The sequence below is a fragment of the Andrographis paniculata genome, unplaced genomic scaffold (genome assembly GCF_009805555.1).
Source record: "Andrographis paniculata isolate CXL003 unplaced genomic scaffold, ASM980555v1 Contig37END, whole genome shotgun sequence".
Lineage (NCBI taxonomy): Eukaryota > Viridiplantae > Streptophyta > Magnoliopsida > Lamiales > Acanthaceae > Andrographis > Andrographis paniculata.
This window is the reverse complement of record NW_026137570.1, coordinates 7,697,555-7,716,757: the sequence shown is the minus strand read 5'-3', so window position 1 is coordinate 7,716,757 and position 19,203 is coordinate 7,697,555. Positions and strand designations below refer to the sequence as shown.

The 19,203-nt window shown below is 33.9% G+C and overlaps 2 protein-coding genes across 8 annotated transcripts; one reads left to right on the top strand and one right to left on the bottom strand.

Moving 5' to 3' along the window:
• Positions 1-154: 154 nt before the first annotated feature.
• LOC127250366 (protein SUPPRESSOR OF GENE SILENCING 3) lies at positions 155-5,237 on the bottom strand. Of its 6 annotated transcripts, none has more exons than XM_051273610.1 (8): positions 4,961-5,237; positions 4,055-4,112; positions 3,906-3,940; positions 2,135-3,123; positions 1,731-2,025; positions 1,343-1,587; positions 855-1,012; positions 155-765 (listed from the first exon to the last, which is right to left on the bottom strand). In XM_051273610.1, the coding sequence occupies exons 4-8, from the start codon at positions 3,119-3,121 to the stop codon at positions 558-560; spliced, it is 1,893 nt and encodes a 630-aa protein (XP_051129567.1). In that variant the 5' UTR covers positions 3,122-3,123; positions 3,906-3,940; positions 4,055-4,112; positions 4,961-5,237; the 3' UTR covers positions 155-557. The 6 variants fall into 6 exon arrangements, with proteins under 6 accessions (XP_051129567.1, XP_051129570.1, XP_051129569.1 ...); XM_051273613.1 differs by having other exon boundaries at positions 4,055-4,107; XM_051273612.1 differs by lacking the exon at positions 4,961-5,237 and adding an exon at positions 4,752-4,922.
• Positions 5,238-7,655: 2,418 nt separating this feature from the next.
• LOC127250360 (uncharacterized) lies at positions 7,656-18,129 on the top strand. Of its 2 annotated transcripts, none has more exons than XM_051273603.1 (17): positions 7,656-8,120; positions 8,693-8,794; positions 8,897-8,963; positions 9,233-9,417; positions 9,617-9,877; positions 10,499-10,582; positions 10,687-10,734; positions 10,818-10,882; positions 11,277-11,325; positions 12,783-13,050; positions 15,835-15,962; positions 16,211-16,291; positions 16,366-16,440; positions 16,684-16,738; positions 16,822-16,879; positions 16,963-17,113; positions 17,518-18,129. In XM_051273603.1, the coding sequence occupies exons 1-17, from the start codon at positions 7,743-7,745 to the stop codon at positions 17,710-17,712; spliced, it is 2,250 nt and encodes a 749-aa protein (XP_051129560.1). In that variant the 5' UTR covers positions 7,656-7,742; the 3' UTR covers positions 17,713-18,129. The 2 variants fall into 2 exon arrangements, with proteins under 2 accessions (XP_051129560.1, XP_051129561.1); XM_051273604.1 differs by lacking the exon at positions 17,518-18,129 and adding an exon at positions 17,359-17,488.
• The last annotated feature ends 1,074 nt before the right edge of the window (positions 18,130-19,203 follow it).

Sequence of the window (19,203 nt, the reverse complement as noted above, 5' to 3'; positions counted from 1 at the left end):
CTGATTTAAAATAATATATTAATTTACGTTTTTGTTTGAGTAATATTTCAATACAAGATATTATAAGAAAAAAATAATATGTTTCGAATTAAATTGTAGTATAAATTTGTCTTTGAAATGATAATCAAACAAACAATAGCAGAACAGCAAGAAGTAATTTAAATTAAAGGTCCCATCCATACTCATATAGTCAGTCAGTCAGTCCAACTTCTTGTCTTGTGACAGACAGATGGTTGGTTCCAAAAGGTAGGTAAAACAGACAGACAGCAATCAATAATTGTCCCGACATGACATGACATCGGGCATAAATCTTTCCCGACTCGACTCAACTCAGCAAACAAACTTAACGATACCAAACAGCTCCAGCTCCAAGAGTCACGAGATGATTGAGTTTGAGAAAAAAAAAAACAAAAGCAGAGTAAAGCAGCAGTTGCTAAAAGTCCGATTGATAGATAGGTAGGTAGGTAGGTAGAGGCGTTTCCACAACAATCCCAGTGGAGGATCGGATCATCCACCTTTACCTGTGATCTGGGATCGATCTTCGATAGACTTCATTTTCACTTCAGTATCCCCGGAGCGTACTCCTCAATCAGCTTGTTGAATTCCACGTCAAATTCCTTCTCCGCAGCAACCTCTTCCTCCATGTGTCGGCGCTTCATCTCCAGGATCCGCTCCTGGTGCTTCTTCATCAGCGCGTCCCTCCTCCCCCCAAACTCCACCATCTGCTCATCCTGCGACTTTATGAATTTTGCTATTTCTTCGTCCCTGCCACAACAGAATCACACCCGTACTGCCAACTTCAGAAACCACCTTCTTGGTAGAAACATATGTAATGGCAGGTGATGAGTGGGTACCTGAGCGTCTGCTCCTCAGAAGACACATTTTCTTGCGATTTCATGGTCATCTTTTCCCGCTCCGCCTGAAGGGTTTTTTCAAATTTCTCTTCCTTGGCGTTTCTCGCATTATAAAAGCTCTGGATCTGCTCTCTGAAAAATTGTTCTTGAGAATCCATCTGGTCCGGAAGCAAGATCCAACAATGTAGTTAGCATATGGCTATATGAGAAAGAAAACGCAAATTCCACAATCCACATTCCCAAAACCATAAGCAAACCCCAAATAAACAGAAGCTACAAGCATATCGACTCTAATGGAGACGAGATTTAAAGGATGAAACTTCCACAGATGCAAAAGAGAATTAGCACGGGTCTCATTACTAGAACAGCAAAAGAATAAACGACTGCATGGTGAAAAAACTTATGCATGCTCAACATCCATCGGCCAAAGAAAGTAGTACATATATTTTAAGTTTCCATTCGACATAAACAAACAGCTTTGAACATACCTCTTCTTTATTCAGATCATGGTGCTTCTGGGTGCGCAATTTGACCACACGGTTCTCCTCTGCTGTCCTGCGATACTTTTCCGACATTACAACAAGTGATTCTTCAAGAGCCTTCTTGTGTTTCTGCTCCTTCATGACCTTGTTCTTTAAGAAAATCAGCTGCTGATTATCCTCACTCATCTGCTTCATTTGCTTCACAACCATTTCATGATAAGACTGCATGTCATACTTCAGTTTGGTTTTACCTACACAACAGTTAAGAGTACTTTTAAGACTTTAATGTAAAATTAAAAACCAACCAACGTCCTAGCTCCACAATTGATAGGAACCAAGAAAGTGGGCCTTGCGTACGGCATACAATTAAACTAAGTGCACAGACAAACCATACCTTGACAATGAAGATTAAAATTTTCCATATCATGCTTCTCTGCCATGAAACCATACAGTTGACGTCTTCCTCCAGCATAAAATAGCGTCCTAGTCCGATCCCAAGCTTGCCTATCTCTCCCATTGTCTACAAAATGTTTACCTAGACGTTCAGCATGTGCATATCCCACAGCCGAAGCCTCGAAAATCAGAACACTTATCCCTCTATGCCCCTGAGGACCATATGAATGCCGGGCCTTGACAGCTTCATATCCACCAAAATACTCCAGAAGTTCTTTGTTGCCCATACCTATCCACTACAAGTTGCAATTCAAGACATGAGAGGAGCCAGTGCACCAGCAATTAGATTAATTAAAATTAAGTAAAAATTCCTATTGGAACACAAATGAGTCAAAGATGTGATACCTTATCATTATCACCTTTTTCAAGGCGTGTATTCATGATAATAACCATCGGTGGCCAAACTATTTCTCTATCTCGCTCTTGCAGACCTCTCCATTGTCCAAACATTTCACCAGCAGGAACCGCAGAGGTACCTCTTCTCCGGAGTTCCTCTTCCAAGAGCTCAGCAAGCTCTCGGTGGAGCTTCACCCTTTTGGATCGTTTAGTCTTTGCATGGGTGATGAGTGGCTGCAATCCACGATACCAATCAATTGCCCCAGGGCCTCCTTTGCAAGCAGGGCAGTGCCACTGTCGTTCAGGGTCATTTATCTGCTCCACAGTCAAAATATCTAAACTCTGGAAAAGTTCCTTAAACCAACTGTTTTGTTTCCTAGTATCATGGCTCTTTCGGCTGTCATCCGAATCAAAACCATCACTAAGGTCATCATCTGAGTCAACAATGGCATCTGAATCTTCGTCAAGATCATCCTCTACATCCTGAGAAGGCTCATCATTAGCAGAATAAACTTCCTGAGCATTATGGCCAATGCTTTCCTGAGAAGAAGGCGCTCTGGAAGACCATCCCCACCCGTTCTTCAGAGGCGGAGGGATGACTGCAGGTGCAGCAACATAGGAAGAATCAGAAGTTTGGGGCGGTTTCGCATAGCCTCTTCCAGATGTCTTTCTAGAATCAGAAGTTGGTGGCTGCCAGGTTTGACCAGAGCCCCTCCCATATCCACTCTGATTACGCAGTCCCAGTCGTTGTACAGTATCAGCTTGACCCCATGCTTTGGGGGTGGGATACTGAGGACCACCTTGTCTAAAGCTGTTGCTCCCAATTTTGTTTTTTCCTTTTTTTCCATATACTTCCCATCCTTCACCTTGCGCAGAGTCAAGACTCATGTCTGAGACATTGATTGCTAGCTGGTTGATACCATTGTTAGAATCAGTTGAGATGCTTTTTCCCTTGTTCGAGAAATCAGAAGCGCCATCCCTTCTGCTTGAACTCATGTCTGAAATGATCATTGATGCTGTGAGAATGTGCATTACCAATATATATATAGAGAGAGAGAGAGAGAAAGAAATAAATTAAGAGAAAAATAATATAAAATTATTGAACGAACAGGCAGGTTCTATGAAACAATTCAAATAACTAAGATAGGAGAGCATAGAGCATCACCGTTACCATATTTCAACATATAATCACAAGATCATTGAGGTATACAATGGCGACAATACAGACTCACAGCAGCAGAATATTAAGGTGTGTTTGCATGTGCTTTGAATTTGAAAGTTTTGGGTGTAATGTTTTTGGCAAGAAAAAAGAAATAAGTAAATAAGTGTTCATTACATATTTACATAGAGTAAAAACAGAGTTGAAAACACAAGCAGACACACCGTAAGTCACTGACAATGACTCTAGGATTGAAACCACTAAGCAACAGAAGCTTTTTATTAACAAAAATAGTTTCAGGTTATAAGAAATAAAGGTATACAAGTTTTGTTGATTTCATAATCTATAGTATAATGAGAATGGATTTAATTAGTATACAATACTGACTATCATATGCATGCAATTAAATGGAGCATACAGAATTTTTATCCAAAAAAAGTACTTGTATATAATATGCGATGAACTTCTGAATTGTGCTGCTTCCTCACCCCTTCTAATTTCTATTAGTAAAAAATCAGACTATTTGAATACATATAACAGAAACACTTCATGAAAAAACAAACGTCACTTTGAATTTGGTGCAAATTATGTTCAAGCATTGGAATGCATCATCACACTGACCTGTTTTAAGAAACCTGGATGCTTTTCTTGCCTTGCTGTGTAGTATTTGGTAATAAAAAAATAGGCAGATAAAAATCAAAACACCGGAGCAAAAATAAAGAACCTGTGCATATATTCAAAATTTTCATGCATGAAATGAAAGTACAAACCTTAACTCAACTCAGCTCAGCTCAGGTGAACTCCAGAAAGGTGTAAGCGTACTCTGCGCTGAAAAAAAGGATAGGTGTCAGGCATAAGCTGTTACTGTAGTAATGTTAAAGGTTACAATTTAATGGAGTCCAAAGATATACAGTATTAACAGTATTTCGGCTTAAGCAGACATAATATCCTCACAACAGCAATTCCCACTTACAATATTCAAAAGATTTTCATTATTATACGACCACCACATATTATCTAAATGTTGAATCAAAATTCACATGTGCATGGTGAGAAGGGATCCCTTCTCAAACTTCACCAACATCAATTGTGTTTGTGCCCACTAACAAGCAGAAGAAGTACAAACCACAAACAGCAAGAACCTTACATTTAGCCCTTGATTCATTTTTATTCTTTTGACTGCACCAAGCTTTCTTTCAAATGATCTTTCAAAAGAAAAGAACTACTACTTCAAGAACACACTGAAAAGCAAAAGGAAGCTCAAGGACAGCTTCTACACATCCCACAAGAGTTCAGTATATTTCCTAAGCAGAAAAGAAAACTGTCACATCTATTTTACCAATTTCTAATAACATTCCTCTAGTCTTTCTGAGTGATGGACAACTAAAAACATGTTCTACAGAAGTGCAAGAAAAACAAAAACAGAATACCACATTTCATCAGAAAGCATATGGCCAAAGAGGTTACCATAGCGATGCAAGCACAAGATAGCACATAACTACCAAATAAAGTTTCTCCCATGGCAGAAAAGGCACCAAAACCAACCAACCAAACAAAAAAAGAAAAAATCAAATCAAAATTCACAGAGTTTCTTCCGAAAAAAAAGAAAAGAAAAGAAAAAGTGAAAACACGCAGAGAAAGAAAGAGAAATCAAAACTTCATGCCGGTAAACGGACATTGGAAGAGGTCGAAACCCGATCTTTCCAAACTTGAAAGTTCCTGAAACTGGTAGGCGCTTTTAGGGTTTAACGATGAAAGAAAACCAGGAAATGGCAAGTGACGATAGTGAGTGGCGAGGGAAGAAACGATGCAGGCGTTGGCGTCGCAGTGGCCGTCCCCGGCGGTGAAGTTGGGGACGACAGTGATGGCGAGAATTTCGAGCAAAACTGGCAGTGAACTGAGCCAGAGAGCAAAACTGTAAAAAGAAAAGGAGGACAGAAACGGAAAGAGAAGGTACGCATTCAGACTGTACAAGCATAGCCTATATATATAAAAAAAATAATAATAATAATTAATGGGATGATTTGTGTAAAAGTAAAAATAAAAAATAAATAAATAATTAATTAATTTTTCTCATTTTTATAGGAAAGATAAAAAAAAATTAATAGGGAATCGAATCTTGGGATTGAAGCTTCGCCATAAGTTTCACCCTCATTTTCTGCCATAATTATTTTTATTAATATATTTTTAATTATTTAATAATTATATTTTACTTAAATTTTTTATCTAAGAATTTTAAATTAAAAAAAAAAAATCTTCAAACCAAAACACAAAACAAACACACCCTCACAATTCTATAGAGTGAAAAAAATTTTAAAGTAACATGTCTTAAACAATTTTCTCCAAAAGTATTTTAAGAGTATATTTGGTTGGAGAAGTTTTATTAGAATTTTACTATTTATTATTTATAAAAAAAATCAAATCAAATATTTATTTTGTTATTTTTATATTATATTAAAAATTAATTTAACATTCAAATTTTTTTAATAAATATTTTTTTTTTTGTACGAGTCTCTATAAATATTATCAAAAAAATAATATATATAACATATTCATTTAAAAAAATTAATAATTCAATATAAAATACTCCCTCTTTCTATCCCTGATCATAAGACTCATTTTGTTAAGACACGATCTTTTATATAGTGGAGATTAATAAATAATAAGTTATTATTATATAGTTTTTTTATATGATTAATATTGTTGGTATTTTAAATATTTTTAACATTATAGCTTAATAAAATATATATCATGTGAATATCATTTTTAGATATTTTTTTATATAATACAAATAAATGCAATAAAAATTATATTTATTTATTTATAATTAACTTCAAACTGATTTTCTAAAAAAATAAAAAAACTAAATATAGTTTTAAAAAAATATTGAGAAGAGAAATAGAAATAAAGATTTTAAGTAGGTCTCATATATAAAAAGTTAAAATTTTAATTAAATTGAAATAAATTTATTAAAAATATAGAAATAAGTTATGTTTTATGGGATGGACAAAAAAAAAAAAAGATCATCTATGGTGAGACACGCATTATATTTTATATTATCAAATATAATTTCTTATATCTAAGACATAAAAGAAAATTATACAAAGGTGTGTTTGTTTGACAGTTTGGATTTTGAATTGAGATTTAAATAATAAAAATTTTAAATTTAAATAATTATATGATACGATATAAATAAGAATTGATGCAATGTTTAATATGCATTTTTAATATAATATAAAAATAAAATGTTAGTATTTGATTTGATATTTTAGAAAAAAAAAATTATAAAATAGTGAAAATCCTAAAAAAAATCATTCAAACAAACACATGTGTATATATATAATTAAATAAATAATTGAAATGTTTGCTATAGACATATTAAGAGCACATACCATATTGAATGGCTTATTATTTAAACTATTTTTCGATTGTGTGAAAATCACAAAATTTAATACTAAGATTTGCGCCACATTAATTTTTATTGTGTTGGATGAAATAATTTAGAGAGGACATATTTTTATTCACAAGAATTACATGACATAGAATACCTAAGTATTTGTTGTGTGGATTTGTCAATTAAAAAATATTATGTAAAGTGTGTTTCTTTGAGGTTTCAAATTGAGCTCGTATTATTATTATTTTAAATTATCAAGTGCATGTTTCTTTAGCAAGTTTTTCCAAATTTTACTATTTGAATTTTTTATTTTTTGAAAAAATATATTTTTTTTCTTTCACAAAATTTTAAATTTTTTTTTAAATAAGACAATTATCATAAATACAATATATTGCTTCTAAATATATTTTAATATTATTGATAACTCAAATATTTATTATGTGTTCTCTTAAAAAAAAAAAATATATATTTGTATGTTTATACAAAAATTATTGCAATATTATTGTTTGAGATGATCCAAGACACCAAATTATAAATCCAAATGAAAAGACCGCATTTCAAAGAGGTTTCACTCAAGTCTCAGATTTAATTGACCAAAATCAGTCTACCAAATGACTAATGTAGATAGTCAGTCAGTCTATTAAGCTGCCAATATAATTTTGGCAAGCGAGCTTCTGTTCTGATGCTTAGAGCATGTGCAATGCGCCTATCTTTTGTGACGTGGTATATTAAATAATAATAATAAAATACTCTATTAGTTTCAAGGTGAATATAAAATAGAAGATAAAAAGTTAAAATATTTTTATTTTTTAAATAAATTTAAAAATAAATTAAAATAATAGTTATAAATAATTTTAAAATAATTTTTGTTATAATAAAAATTACACCAAGTCAGTTAAATTAATAAATTTTAATTATATTCGGACATTATTTCCGATAAATATTACTAGTAATTATTTATAAATAAGCATGAAACCCACTTGACGATTCCCAAAACCCTCTGAAAAGCCTGAAAGGCGTCGTCGTCGTCTTGGTCTGGCGAAGAAGTCCCGCCGGTACAGCAAATGGGGAAGAAAAAATCCACCAAGAAAGAGAGCGGCAGGGTGAGCGAGGGAGAGTTGTTGAAGACCCTCGAAGACTTCACAGTCAAAGACAATTGGGATAAGTTCTTCACCTTGAGAGGCGCCGATGATTCCTTCGAGTGGTACGCCGAATGGCCGGAGCTCCAAGCGCCATTCATGCAGCACCTTTTGTCTCCGGCGGTGAGCATCTTGGTGCCAGGGTGCGGGAACTCGCGGCTGTCGGAGCATCTGTACGATGCGGGGTTTAGTAACATTACGAATGTGGATTTCTCCAAGGTCGTAATTACGGATATGTTGAGGAGGAATGTGAGAGAGCGGCCGCGTATGAAGTGGCGCGTGATGGACATGACCAGTATGCAGGTAATTATTTGTTGGGATGGGAGTAAGAGAGCTTTTGTTGATTTGTGATTTATGGATAACTCTGCAATGGATTTTCAGAGATGAATCTACGTTATGATGAGTTTTTTAAGGATTTGAGGGTTAGACTGTATCTTGTTGTGGTTAGTGAGGGCTGCTTTTGGTATCTGTAAATGCATAGATAGGCATTTGCAATTATGCATACCGAATTGTGGTGTTTTAGTTTGGGAAATTAATGTGCTTCTGGAATGTTAATTTGGTGTTGAGGAGATTGACGCCTGATAACCGTACTGTAGGATTATCTTATGCAAATAATATCTTGAAGAATTGTTTGTATGAAAAATTGAGTATGAAATGTGGTTTCTTGCCTGTGACTGCTCTTTGGATGCTGGTGGCTTTTGTATTTATTTAGGTGAAATAATGTGTAATGGTACTTTTAACTGCTTGAGGAGCATATATCCTTTGAAGTTGTCTTAATGTTAAATGAGTTCTGGGCATGAACTAATTTACTAGATTCTTGTATATACATGCTCCCTGTTTTCCTAACTTTTTTTTTTTTCCGCATTATGAACCAGTGTGAAAGTGAGAGCTTTGATGCTGTGATCGATAAGGGAGGATTGGATGCTTTGATGGAGCCTAAGCATGGTCCAGTTTTAGGATATAAATATCTGTCTGAGGTGCATGATAGACTCATTTGAGAGTGATACTATTTTTAATCTTTTTATTTGTATTTTGGCTGCGAAGCTTGGCTCAGAGAGCATTCTTTTGCGTGTTAACAGGTGAAAAGGGTTTTAAAATCGGGAGGGAAATATATTTGCCTCACATTGGCAGAACCTCATGTATTAGGTATTTTCCTATGGGCATATCTGTTTTATGAAAAAAAAATTAAAATTTGGCCATATATAATAAACTGTAGCTACCTTTGTCGTGAATTGTCATTTTTGTTCCTGGTTTCTTTGATTCACTTGGTATATGAGTATATCTAAATTAACATGTATCAGATTGATTCAGCATTCCACTCTCCTAGTTTGCTTCCATTCACTAACTTCACTTATGCAAAGATTATTCATGTAACAGCATTTTCTTTTCTCCATAACTATCACCATTTTTTCCAGATATACTTTTTCCCAAGTTTCGGTTCGGGTGGAAGATGAGTATTTACAACATTGCTCAGAAATCATCATCTAGAAACCCAAAGCTTTTGACTTTTATGGTGGTGTGTGAGAAAGACGTTTCTAATGCTGTTTCGGAGATATTGTCATTTTTGGATAAATGCGCTATCGAATCTTGCAGTTATCAGGTAAATCTTTCACCTTCTCCATTCCATTTCAATTCCTTTTCCTGGAATAGTAGGAATTGATAAGTAAATCTGAGGGAAACATACACGCTGGTCGATCGACATATGAGAATTGGTTTTGTTCAATTCTACAGTAGCTTAAAACAAAAATATGTATGTATGTATGTATGTAGGCTTTGGATTAATGTGTTCTATCGTTTAGGTTCCTGGACTCTATGATGCACTTGAGAGAGAAAAAGTGGTTCGGCTAGACTACATCAATGGTTCTGATCTAACATACTCACTCGAAGACCTGACACTAGGGGCAAAAGGTGACCTAACAGTGGTCAAACCTGGTCGTAGGATAAAACTGGTATTAGGAGAACCTGGATTGTCTCGTTACTACTACAATGGTGTACTACTTGATGCTCCAGAGGATTATGCACCTTTCAAGTATTATTATGCGGTATTCATTGTTCCAAAAGTAAGTTTTTATTTTTTTTCCTTAAAAAATCTTTAATCCTTGAGATTCTCTAGATGATGACGTTCCTCACATTTAATAAACCAATGAAAGTTTGATATTGTGTTCTTTTGGAGTTTGAATGGTTTGAATTGAATGTTTTGTGAGAGTAAATAGTATATTTTTTTATAGGTAACTGCAATGGTTGAATAGTAAAAGATTGAAACCAAACACCAAACAACATAGCCTAAGTTTTTTTACTACTTGTTATTCTATCATAATTTGAGAATCTATTGTTTAATTCTGGAAGTACTGAAGTGTGAAGTTATGGCTAAAAACCTGGGCATTTGAAATGTCTTCTCTGCTTGCTTGGTTGCCTATTTACACGGATAAAAAGTTGCGTTTGGGAGCTTCAACCAACACATATCTCTGTAAATGCATTTCCTTTTATTCCTTGCATTTTCAGATACTCAAATATTTTAATTTTGTACTGGTAGTGTTAGACCTAAGATATTTACACGCTTCTAATTTTGATGTAATTTAAAATTGACCCATTTGTATGTTTGATTCTACCTCTCTTTTTATATTGTCAGTTTCACTAATTTGGCAATCCACCTAGTAAAGTATATGAATGTAAGATTTCAGGTGAGAGTGCATGAGTGGCTCTTCTCATCAGAAGAAGGACAGTGGCTTATTGTTGCAAACTCAAAAGCTGCTCGATTAGTAGTGGTACTTTGTCATTAATCTCATTTATTTAAAGTGTTGATTGTTTTCTCTGTTATTTACAATACTTTTATCTTTTCAATCCAGTAATTTACTTGTATTAATTTCAGATTTTACTGGATTCCGGAAATTCTAATGCTGCCATGGAGGATATACAGGTAATGCCCAATTGTATTATGTTTCTGTTGTAGAAGATACATGTGACTTCATGTCACAACTTGTGTTTGTTTTTCCTTTTCAGGTCGATCTCTCTCCGCTGGTCAAGAACTTGACACCAAAAAATTGTGATGATGCAATTCCAATTCCGTGAGTATCTATATCAATATGCATATGCTTTCCAATCATTCTGAACATGGCATATGATAATTTTTAAACACAATTTTCTTTTTTAAAAGGAAATTCTGATTCTGATTATTTTATTATATGGAAGTGTGTGCCTTGATAAGTATAGCCTTGGGCTAAGGTTCATGTTTCAAGGAAACTGCTACATTAGCTGTAGAAAATTAACAATTCTGTATTTTTATACAAGTGACTAAGATGATGTGAAGTGACCATCTAGGGTTAATAAATAAATAACAAAAACAATTTTGTATTCATTGTGTTTTGGTTCCATGCTGCTATTTTCTTGTTTCACTAGGCAATACTTGAATTGTTTCAAGTTTGAATGTACTGGAGTTCACAAGAATTTGATCTTTTGCAGGTTTTTGTCTGCTGGTGATGGGATCAAGCAGCGTGACATTGTGTATGAGGTTGAATAATTTCTGTGATTTCATGACATCGAATACATATGTTGGGTTTCTTGTCCAATTGCAAATTTACTTGTTCTATAATCTAAGATCTAATGTATCTAAGAGAACAATATCTTACACATCAGTTAATATAATCTGATAATTAGTGAGCTAAGCATATAGTATCGTTGTGAATTCTTCCAAAGATTATTTCCTCAGGTACATTCTCTTGGATGACATTCACTTACACACTTGGTCAAAGGCTTGACAGAGGCTCCAGAGCCATTGACGCTTGTCATTTTTTTTGGTGTGCTTTTTGGCCTCAAAAAAGATGTTTATCAGAAGAATTTTTGTTATTAGTACAACCAAACTTTGTAATTTAAGCCTCTAGTCAAGTGCATTTTGTTGTAGTTCATTTGAAAAAAGTTTATTTTGGAATAAAAATGTAAGGCTCCATTTAGATAGGAGTTTTGGAAAAATTTGGATATAATAAATAGTTAGGTATTTGATGTGATGTTTTGTGAGAGAAAAGAGGTATTTTGTGTGATGTTTCTTGAAAAATTTACTCTTGATAAATAGTGTATAACTTCCAAAAGTGTGCATGTAACGAGAGCCTAATTCTGTCGTATGAGATGACAGCTACATATCTTTGTAGAAGAATTGAGAGAAATAGGTATATAATTGCTTTTATAGACATTTATTCTGTATGGAGAAGCCCTTTGTTGTATTTGCAAATCAATTGTGAATTTGCATGGCACCTTTTGTAGTACATTTCTATTGGTTCTTGTTGAGTTGACAATGCGAAGAAATATGAAAGATGAAGCCTTCTTGGAGAAGAGTAAATTAGAATATTAGATACGAAGCTAGATCGTGATTCTGGTCCTTGTGGTTATTGAAGTTTAACAACTAAGAAAAAGTGCTGGAAATGTGAAAGAAGTGGAATCTTGTGAAATCTGAGTCTCTCTCTCTTTCTCTTCTTGGAGATTAGTAGTTGCTATATTACTTTTTACTAGTGAGGGTGCTTTTGATTTGATTTTTGAGGATCTTTTGTGATTAACGCCAATCTCAGATGATTTGAGTCCATCTCAATATGGTTTCTGGGAGAAATTGTATCCATATAGGAATAAAAGCATTAACTATCTAAATGAATATTTCCCTGGGAAAGTCATTGATTGATGTAGTTTAATATTGTGTTCCTTGCATATTTTATCCAGCGGTTTGATCAGTAAATTTACCTCACAAATTAGCTAGTTCGAAGCTGAAGGAATGACTGTTTCACTGCCTTGTAACAGATTCATTGGCTTGCCTACTCAAGTCCTAAATTGCCAGTATATTATGTGAAAATAAACAGTTTAGAAATACTGCTTTTGAGTTTGTGAGATTAGTTTCTTTACCATCAGATGCTTCTATTTCTGCTAGCACTGCAGACTCTCATCGTTCTTTCTTTTTTCATTTTAGTAACTTTCTTCTGAACCCAGGTTGTGTCTCTTCTCACCGGTCCAATTATTGTAGATGATGTAATCTATGATAGGATTGATGATGTTCCCTCAAAAGATTTTGTATTCCGGCGCCTTATTTTTCAAAGAGCTGAGACTTTGGTGCAGTCTGATGCTCTTTTATCAACAGAAGGTTCAGATATAAGCTCAAGTGAAGCAAACCAAATGAAAGTGAAAACAGAAACTGGGTCTGGTTCCAAGAAGAAAGGAAAGCAGAAAAAATCCAGTTCACTGACTACTCAGTCCAATGGTATGATCTTTATATCTATGCTGGTAGTTTTTGTGATTTTTTTTTTTTCATATTATTGTATTCTAACTATTTTTGCTATAGTTTACTTGAAATTGAGGAAACATAATTGCAGAGTACAATGGTTTCCAAATATGGTATACTTGGTCATTTTACTTATCTATTTATAGCTTACCTCTATAGTGTTAAAAGTTTAGTTTTTTTACCTTTTTCATAAGTAAATAAATATTTTATGTAAGGCATCAAGAGAATGCATGGTCGAAAAGAGCTTCATAGGTAAGGAGTCACTTTGTCTCTAAATGCCATGAATCACCAATATTCTATGTATACATAGTGTACATTCCTACCATTGCCTGTATGTATGAGGTGTGGTGGAGAAAAAATGAAGTGGGATTGGAATTGGGATTAGGATTCAGTGTTATGGAGAAGGAAACCGATATAGCCCTAATGCTTAGTATCAAACTCCATTTTAGCCCTTCAGCGAATACTATCAAACATTAACAACAAAGCTTGAGTTTATTTGTTAGTTAGCAATTTCTATATATATATATATATATGTATGTATGTATTTCTAAAACTTGGCTAATGAACTACTTTTTAGCTTCTAAGACATCTACTACTTTCTAGTTTATTTGTTTTATCCGGTTGCTATTTTGCCATCTTTCTTGAAATTGTTGTCCCCTTATTTGTTCTATGGTGTTGCATTCTATGTTTTGATTAAGGTCGGGCGATATTAAAGTTTATGTTATATTAGGTAAGGACCGAGTTCACTTAAGTTTGATCTTGGCACAAAGTTGGAGACTCGGACTTCTATTTTATATCATTTAGAGCCATTTATTTAGTATGTCTTGATGTAAATGGGGGCCAATCTAGGTCAAATACAGATTGAGGGGATTATTAGGAATAAAATTTATTATTTTCGTTTTACCCTACATTCTATCAATTGGTGTGACGTACTGGATTACCTTATGACAGAATTATCTTTACCGTTTCCCGAACAAAACATCTAGATGATTTGGAAGAATCAGTTGAAATTTTGAAGGAAAAGACAACTTAAATTTGCCGTGACATCACAAAAAGTTTGAAATCTATAAAGAACAATCTGCCATATTGGTGACTTGGATGGCGACGATGTATGAGGAGTTATTGGTGGCGAAATGCAACTACTGAATTTATGACATAACATTGACACTGGTGTACCCTAGGGTTGCCCCGCCAGCCTATTCAACTAGAGGCGAGGGCCGCGGAAAAAGAAATGGATCCGCCCTTTTGCTCATCTTTCGATGGCATAGAACTGATCGATTGGGTGGCTCAGGCGGAACAACAATTTGACCTTCATCAAGTGAGTGGAAAACTTAAGGTAGCCATGGCACAGATCTCCATGGAAGATGTAGCCCTACATCGGTCTAGACGGCATTGCCTCTGCCATCCGAAGGCAACATGGCAGAAATTTTCCCAAGCTTTGGATGCCCCTATAAGCGTTTGACCACAATTAGGCAACGTGAATAAGTCAATTAGTACATAAACATGTTTATGCATCTAGCATTGCAAGTGCCGGGGCTATACAATGAGCATTATCTAGGTTATTTCATCGAGGGTACGACAAGACATCCGGAACCATTTGAGGATAATGGATCTAAGAATTTGGATATTGTGATCCAAATAAGCTGTAGCAGCAAATGGGAGTTCAATGCTGCGCCGGCGTCAACACCTAAGTCTTTGGGATCATTGAGAGTAGAGAGTTTTCGATCCGGGAGTAGGATGCTGCTGGTGGCACCAAGGAGTTAGGCAAGCTGCAGTGGTAGAGTCGACAACAATAAGCCTAGAATGGGAAGTAATGTTACAATAGCTATCTTTCTATCTCTGAACAGTCATCCGACGATCTTCTTTTCGGAAGCTAAGCCATGCAGAGTACCAGGAATGTCATTGGGAATGGATTTGTGTGTATTATTTTTCTACCTTAAAATACAAAGTGAACAAGCCCCATCTCTGTCCCAAATCTTTTGTTTATTTCTAATTTGGGATGTTCTTAAACTTTTGCAACTTTGATTTATTATCACAATTTTTAGTTCTTTTACCATTCAATATACAATTATTACTAACTTGTAAAACATTCCGAACAAAAGCATGTGAGTCCAAAATGTACCAAAAACTATCTAAAATATACCATTTAAAAAAACTGTGCAATAACAACAAGAAGCGAAAGAAATGGACCGGTAGTACTAGTGTACTACATTTCATCAGCTTCAGAAGTGAATATTTAGCATACATAGAAGAGAACTGCTAACCTAATTCTCAGGTCAAGGTCTTTCATTGTTATATTTTATGTTATAGATTGATTTTGCTACCAGTAGTTTAACATACTAGAGAACCAGAGCTTTTCTTTTTCCTTTTGATACCTTGCTTTTTATTCCTTTCAATATTTTCTAGTTTGTCACTTGTTTCTTTAGTTTTATCCTTGCATTCAGCATGAATGGTGGACCTCATTATGTATGACAAAAACTCACTATGTGATATGGAGCACACTGTGTATATAGGATATATATGAAATGATAGTTATCCTGGGTTTCATATGTCAATCATATTTACCAACAGTTTCAACAAATTTAGGGACTATCCAAAATTAAAATTATCACTCTGACTACTTTATTGTATGAGACTACCTGTAAACATTAAACCAGAACACTTTGCTATTATTACTTTTTTCATGCTGAGATAGTGAGATATAAATGGTATTTAACTGCATTCACTATCATGTGCATCATTTTTTCATCTTTCACATGGCAGGATCATGCAGTCAGAAAAAAATTGATCATGACTATTTAGCAAGCTCATACCACAGTGGAATAATTTCTGGATTAATGTTGTTTTCCCGACTCATAGATATACAAGGGTCTACATCAGAGGAGGGGAAAGTAAGCTCCTAGAAGTTTGTCTCTCATTGCTTTGGTGCTATAGTGTGCCTTTCATGCTGTTGTAGTAGTGAATTTTTCCATGACTATTCTGCTGCTGGTGGTGTTTCAAAAGCAAGCAGTTTGTCATCATTCTTTCTTGCTTATGTTGTCTATGAGAACTGATATTTTTTGTCAAAGGATCTGTGTGTTTTGGTGCTTCACTTTTCTGGAAGATTCCTTTAGCTGAATATGGCTTCATTCTCCTTCAGGTCAAAACAGTCGTTATCGGTCTAGGAGCTGGATTGCTTCCCATGTTTATGAGGAAGTGGCTACCTATTCTAGATATTAAGGTGCGTTGGCTGTTGACATTTTATGTGTTTCTATTTCCTGCATTTGTCTCCTCATGCTGATTCTAATTTGACAGGCAATTGAATTAGATCCTGTGGTTTTTGATGTTGCTAGAAAATATTTTGGTTTTGTAGAAGATGACCATTTGAAGGTAAAGCTTTATTTTTTATTTTGTTATTTAATTCATGTTATGTTTTCATAGCTAATAGAAATTAGAGATGCTAACAGTTTTTGTAGCTAATAGAAATTAGAAATATGTTGCAAGAGCTATTATCCCTTTTTTTTTTTTTTATAAAAAAAACAATAATCCAGTTTATTTATTTATTATTATATTTTTAAATTTGAAGTGCAAGAATGTTTTAATTCTTCTTTTCATTATGATCATTGTATTCAGGTGCATATTATGGACGGAATTAAGTATGTCCAGGATAAAGGGAATGCCGCAGCAGGTAAAGTAGAAAGAACTTATAGGCAGCCGGAAATGATAAGTTCAAGATGTAGTTTTGGAACGCTAACCTTGTTGTTCATGCAGATGGAAAGGGTTCTTGCATCAACATACTCATTATCGATGTGGACTCAACGGATTCAAGGTAATCTAGTCAATAGCTTTATATAATATAAAATATTTGCCATGTTCATTGATTGATATAGTCTTTGTTTCACTGTATTGCAGCTCTGGTTTAACCTGTCCGGCAACAGATTTTGTTGAGGAATCTTTTCTTTTATCAGTAAAAAATTCTCTCACTGAGCAAGGCATATTCGTCATTAATCTGGTCTCAAGGTCCCCTTCCCTGAAGGCCGCAATATATTCAAGATTGAAAGCAGTGAGTACTGTTCTTACACGCTGGACTTGGATTTGACTACCAATCACCAATTTTTTTTGATGTTTTGACCTAGGCTTGCACATTAGTCATTTTATACTCCGCTTCAAATTATCATGATTGATTCATTTGTGGATGGCTTTTTGTGGATTAACAATTAAGTTATTCTCCATTTTTTGTTTGTTTTTATTTTGTAATTTAAGTTGAAGCAATTTAGTCAATGACCGATTCTTCTATCTCTTGCCCAGTTAGGATTCCTGCGATGCTCTTTGGTCTTCACCAAACAACATAAAACATTCTATGCCCTTCAGTTGATTTTGTTTTGCCCTCTCTAATAAATCTTTCTGTCCAAATTAAATCAAAGCACTTTTATTGTTTTTATAATGTTTCGGTGGCATGCTTTGCAGGTGTTTAGCAACCTCTTTTCCCTCAAGCTTGAAGAAGACTTGAATGAAGTAATCTTTGCTGTGAAGACCAACTTTTCCATCAATGAGAAGTATCTTTCTGAAGGTTGTAAAACTCTTGCAGCATCATTAGAGCAGGAAAAGAAGGAATGGGCCCAGGGAGTAATAGATGCCTCCAAGCTCATCAAAGCACTCTGAGGAGCAACGACTCACTCGTCCAGCTGGATTTTCAAGGTCTGTCTTGTCTTGCACAAGAACATTACATTCTACTTAACTTAATGCAAATCCTGGAAGTATAGAAAGCTAGTTAATTTGTGACGTTGATGCTATAAAAAAGCACGCGGGAAAGTTGGTTTCGAGTACACCAACAATGCATTGCATATGATCTTGATGGTCGGTTGATAACCTAGGCCAATGCACTGTACCTATATCTATGTGTTGGCTGAGAAGTTGTGGGTGTACATGTTTTATTTGATACATTAGAAGCCAATTTTTGTGCTCCTTTGGTGCCTTATGCTGAGGTCTTTTACTTGCATTGGATGCATAAGTATAACTCACATTGTTATTTTTAAATTATTCGAATGAGGATTAGAAGTTAAATTTTAACATTACAAATATTGAATCGGTTGGAATGTTGCAAATGTTATGGATATGCAGAAAAGATGAGAATTAGAATTGAAAAGGAAAGAAAAAATAACAATAGCGAGTGCAATTGAATGGAGGAGATAAATTAATTGATGTTGATGATTCATTTCCAAAGGTAGGACTTTTTTGGTTGAATGCAGATTCCCTATATGCCTTGTCACTGTTAAATGAATTCATTTGCATACAAAGGGCTTGAATGCTTTTGTGGCTGTGTAGAATGCAAATTATCTTTAGCTTAAAAGAAAAACACACTTTTGAATTTTAAAACTTTTTTTGTTTTTATCAAACTCAATATAAATATTCATAAAATGTTAAGCAAAAACCCTTAAAAGTCAATCCAAATGAAATTAGATTTAAAAATATATATTAGCTTTTTCGTAAAATGAAAAAAGTTTTCTATTTTAAAAAACTTTCAAATAATTTTTTTTTTTGTAAATAATGAAAAAAAATATAATAAACTTTTTTACCTTTCCTTTAAAAAAATATAGAGAATGTTTGTTTTATTAAAATAGATCGTTCATCCCAGTTGGATACAAATTCCAATAAATATAATATTATATTAATTATTATGATATAAAATAAAAATATTTTATGATATATATATATATATATATGAGTAGGTTAACAATGAGATTATTATCAATATTATTTTTTTATAGATTAAATAAGTAGATGCTAATACCATATATATATATATATATAAATAAGTAGAATGTTAAGTTATAAATAAATAAGTAGAATGTAAAAGTTATAAATTAAAAGCTGTGTAAAAATTATTTGTTAAACAAAAAAATAGATATAGATTTAATGGAGAAAATTATATTATTTTTTAGTTTATTATAAAATCTTATTTTAACATGGAACCGAAGATTTCATTTTTTTTTTCTTTATAAAATATTTAAAATACCATAAATTAAATATTTAAATATTTTTAATAACTAACAACAATCATTTGAAAATAAAAATAAAAAGGTGAATTAAAATGAGTACTTCTGTTGGCAGGCAGTGTCGATCGTATCCAACTTGATTCATTAAAAACAAACT

Coding starts and splice junctions, on each gene's coding strand:
- LOC127250366 (XM_051273610.1), bottom strand. CDS start 3,121: ATGAGTTCAAGCAGAAGGGATGGCGCTTCTGATTTCTCGAACAAGGGA. Junction 1,013..1,342: donor ATGATCTGAATAAAGAAGAG/GTATGTTCAAAG, acceptor CTTCCGGACCAG/ATGGATTCTCAAGAACAATT. Junction 766..854: donor TCTGAGGAGCAGACGCTCAG/GTACCCACTCAT, acceptor CTGTTGTGGCAG/GGACGAAGAAATAGCAAAAT.
- LOC127250360 (XM_051273603.1), top strand. CDS start 7,743: ATGGGGAAGAAAAAATCCACCAAGAAAGAGAGCGGCAGGGTGAGCGAG. Junction 8,964..9,232: donor GGCAGAACCTCATGTATTAG/GTATTTTCCTAT, acceptor CATTTTTTCCAG/ATATACTTTTTCCCAAGTTT. Junction 17,114..17,517: donor TATATTCAAGATTGAAAGCA/GTGAGTACTGTT, acceptor CATGCTTTGCAG/GTGTTTAGCAACCTCTTTTC.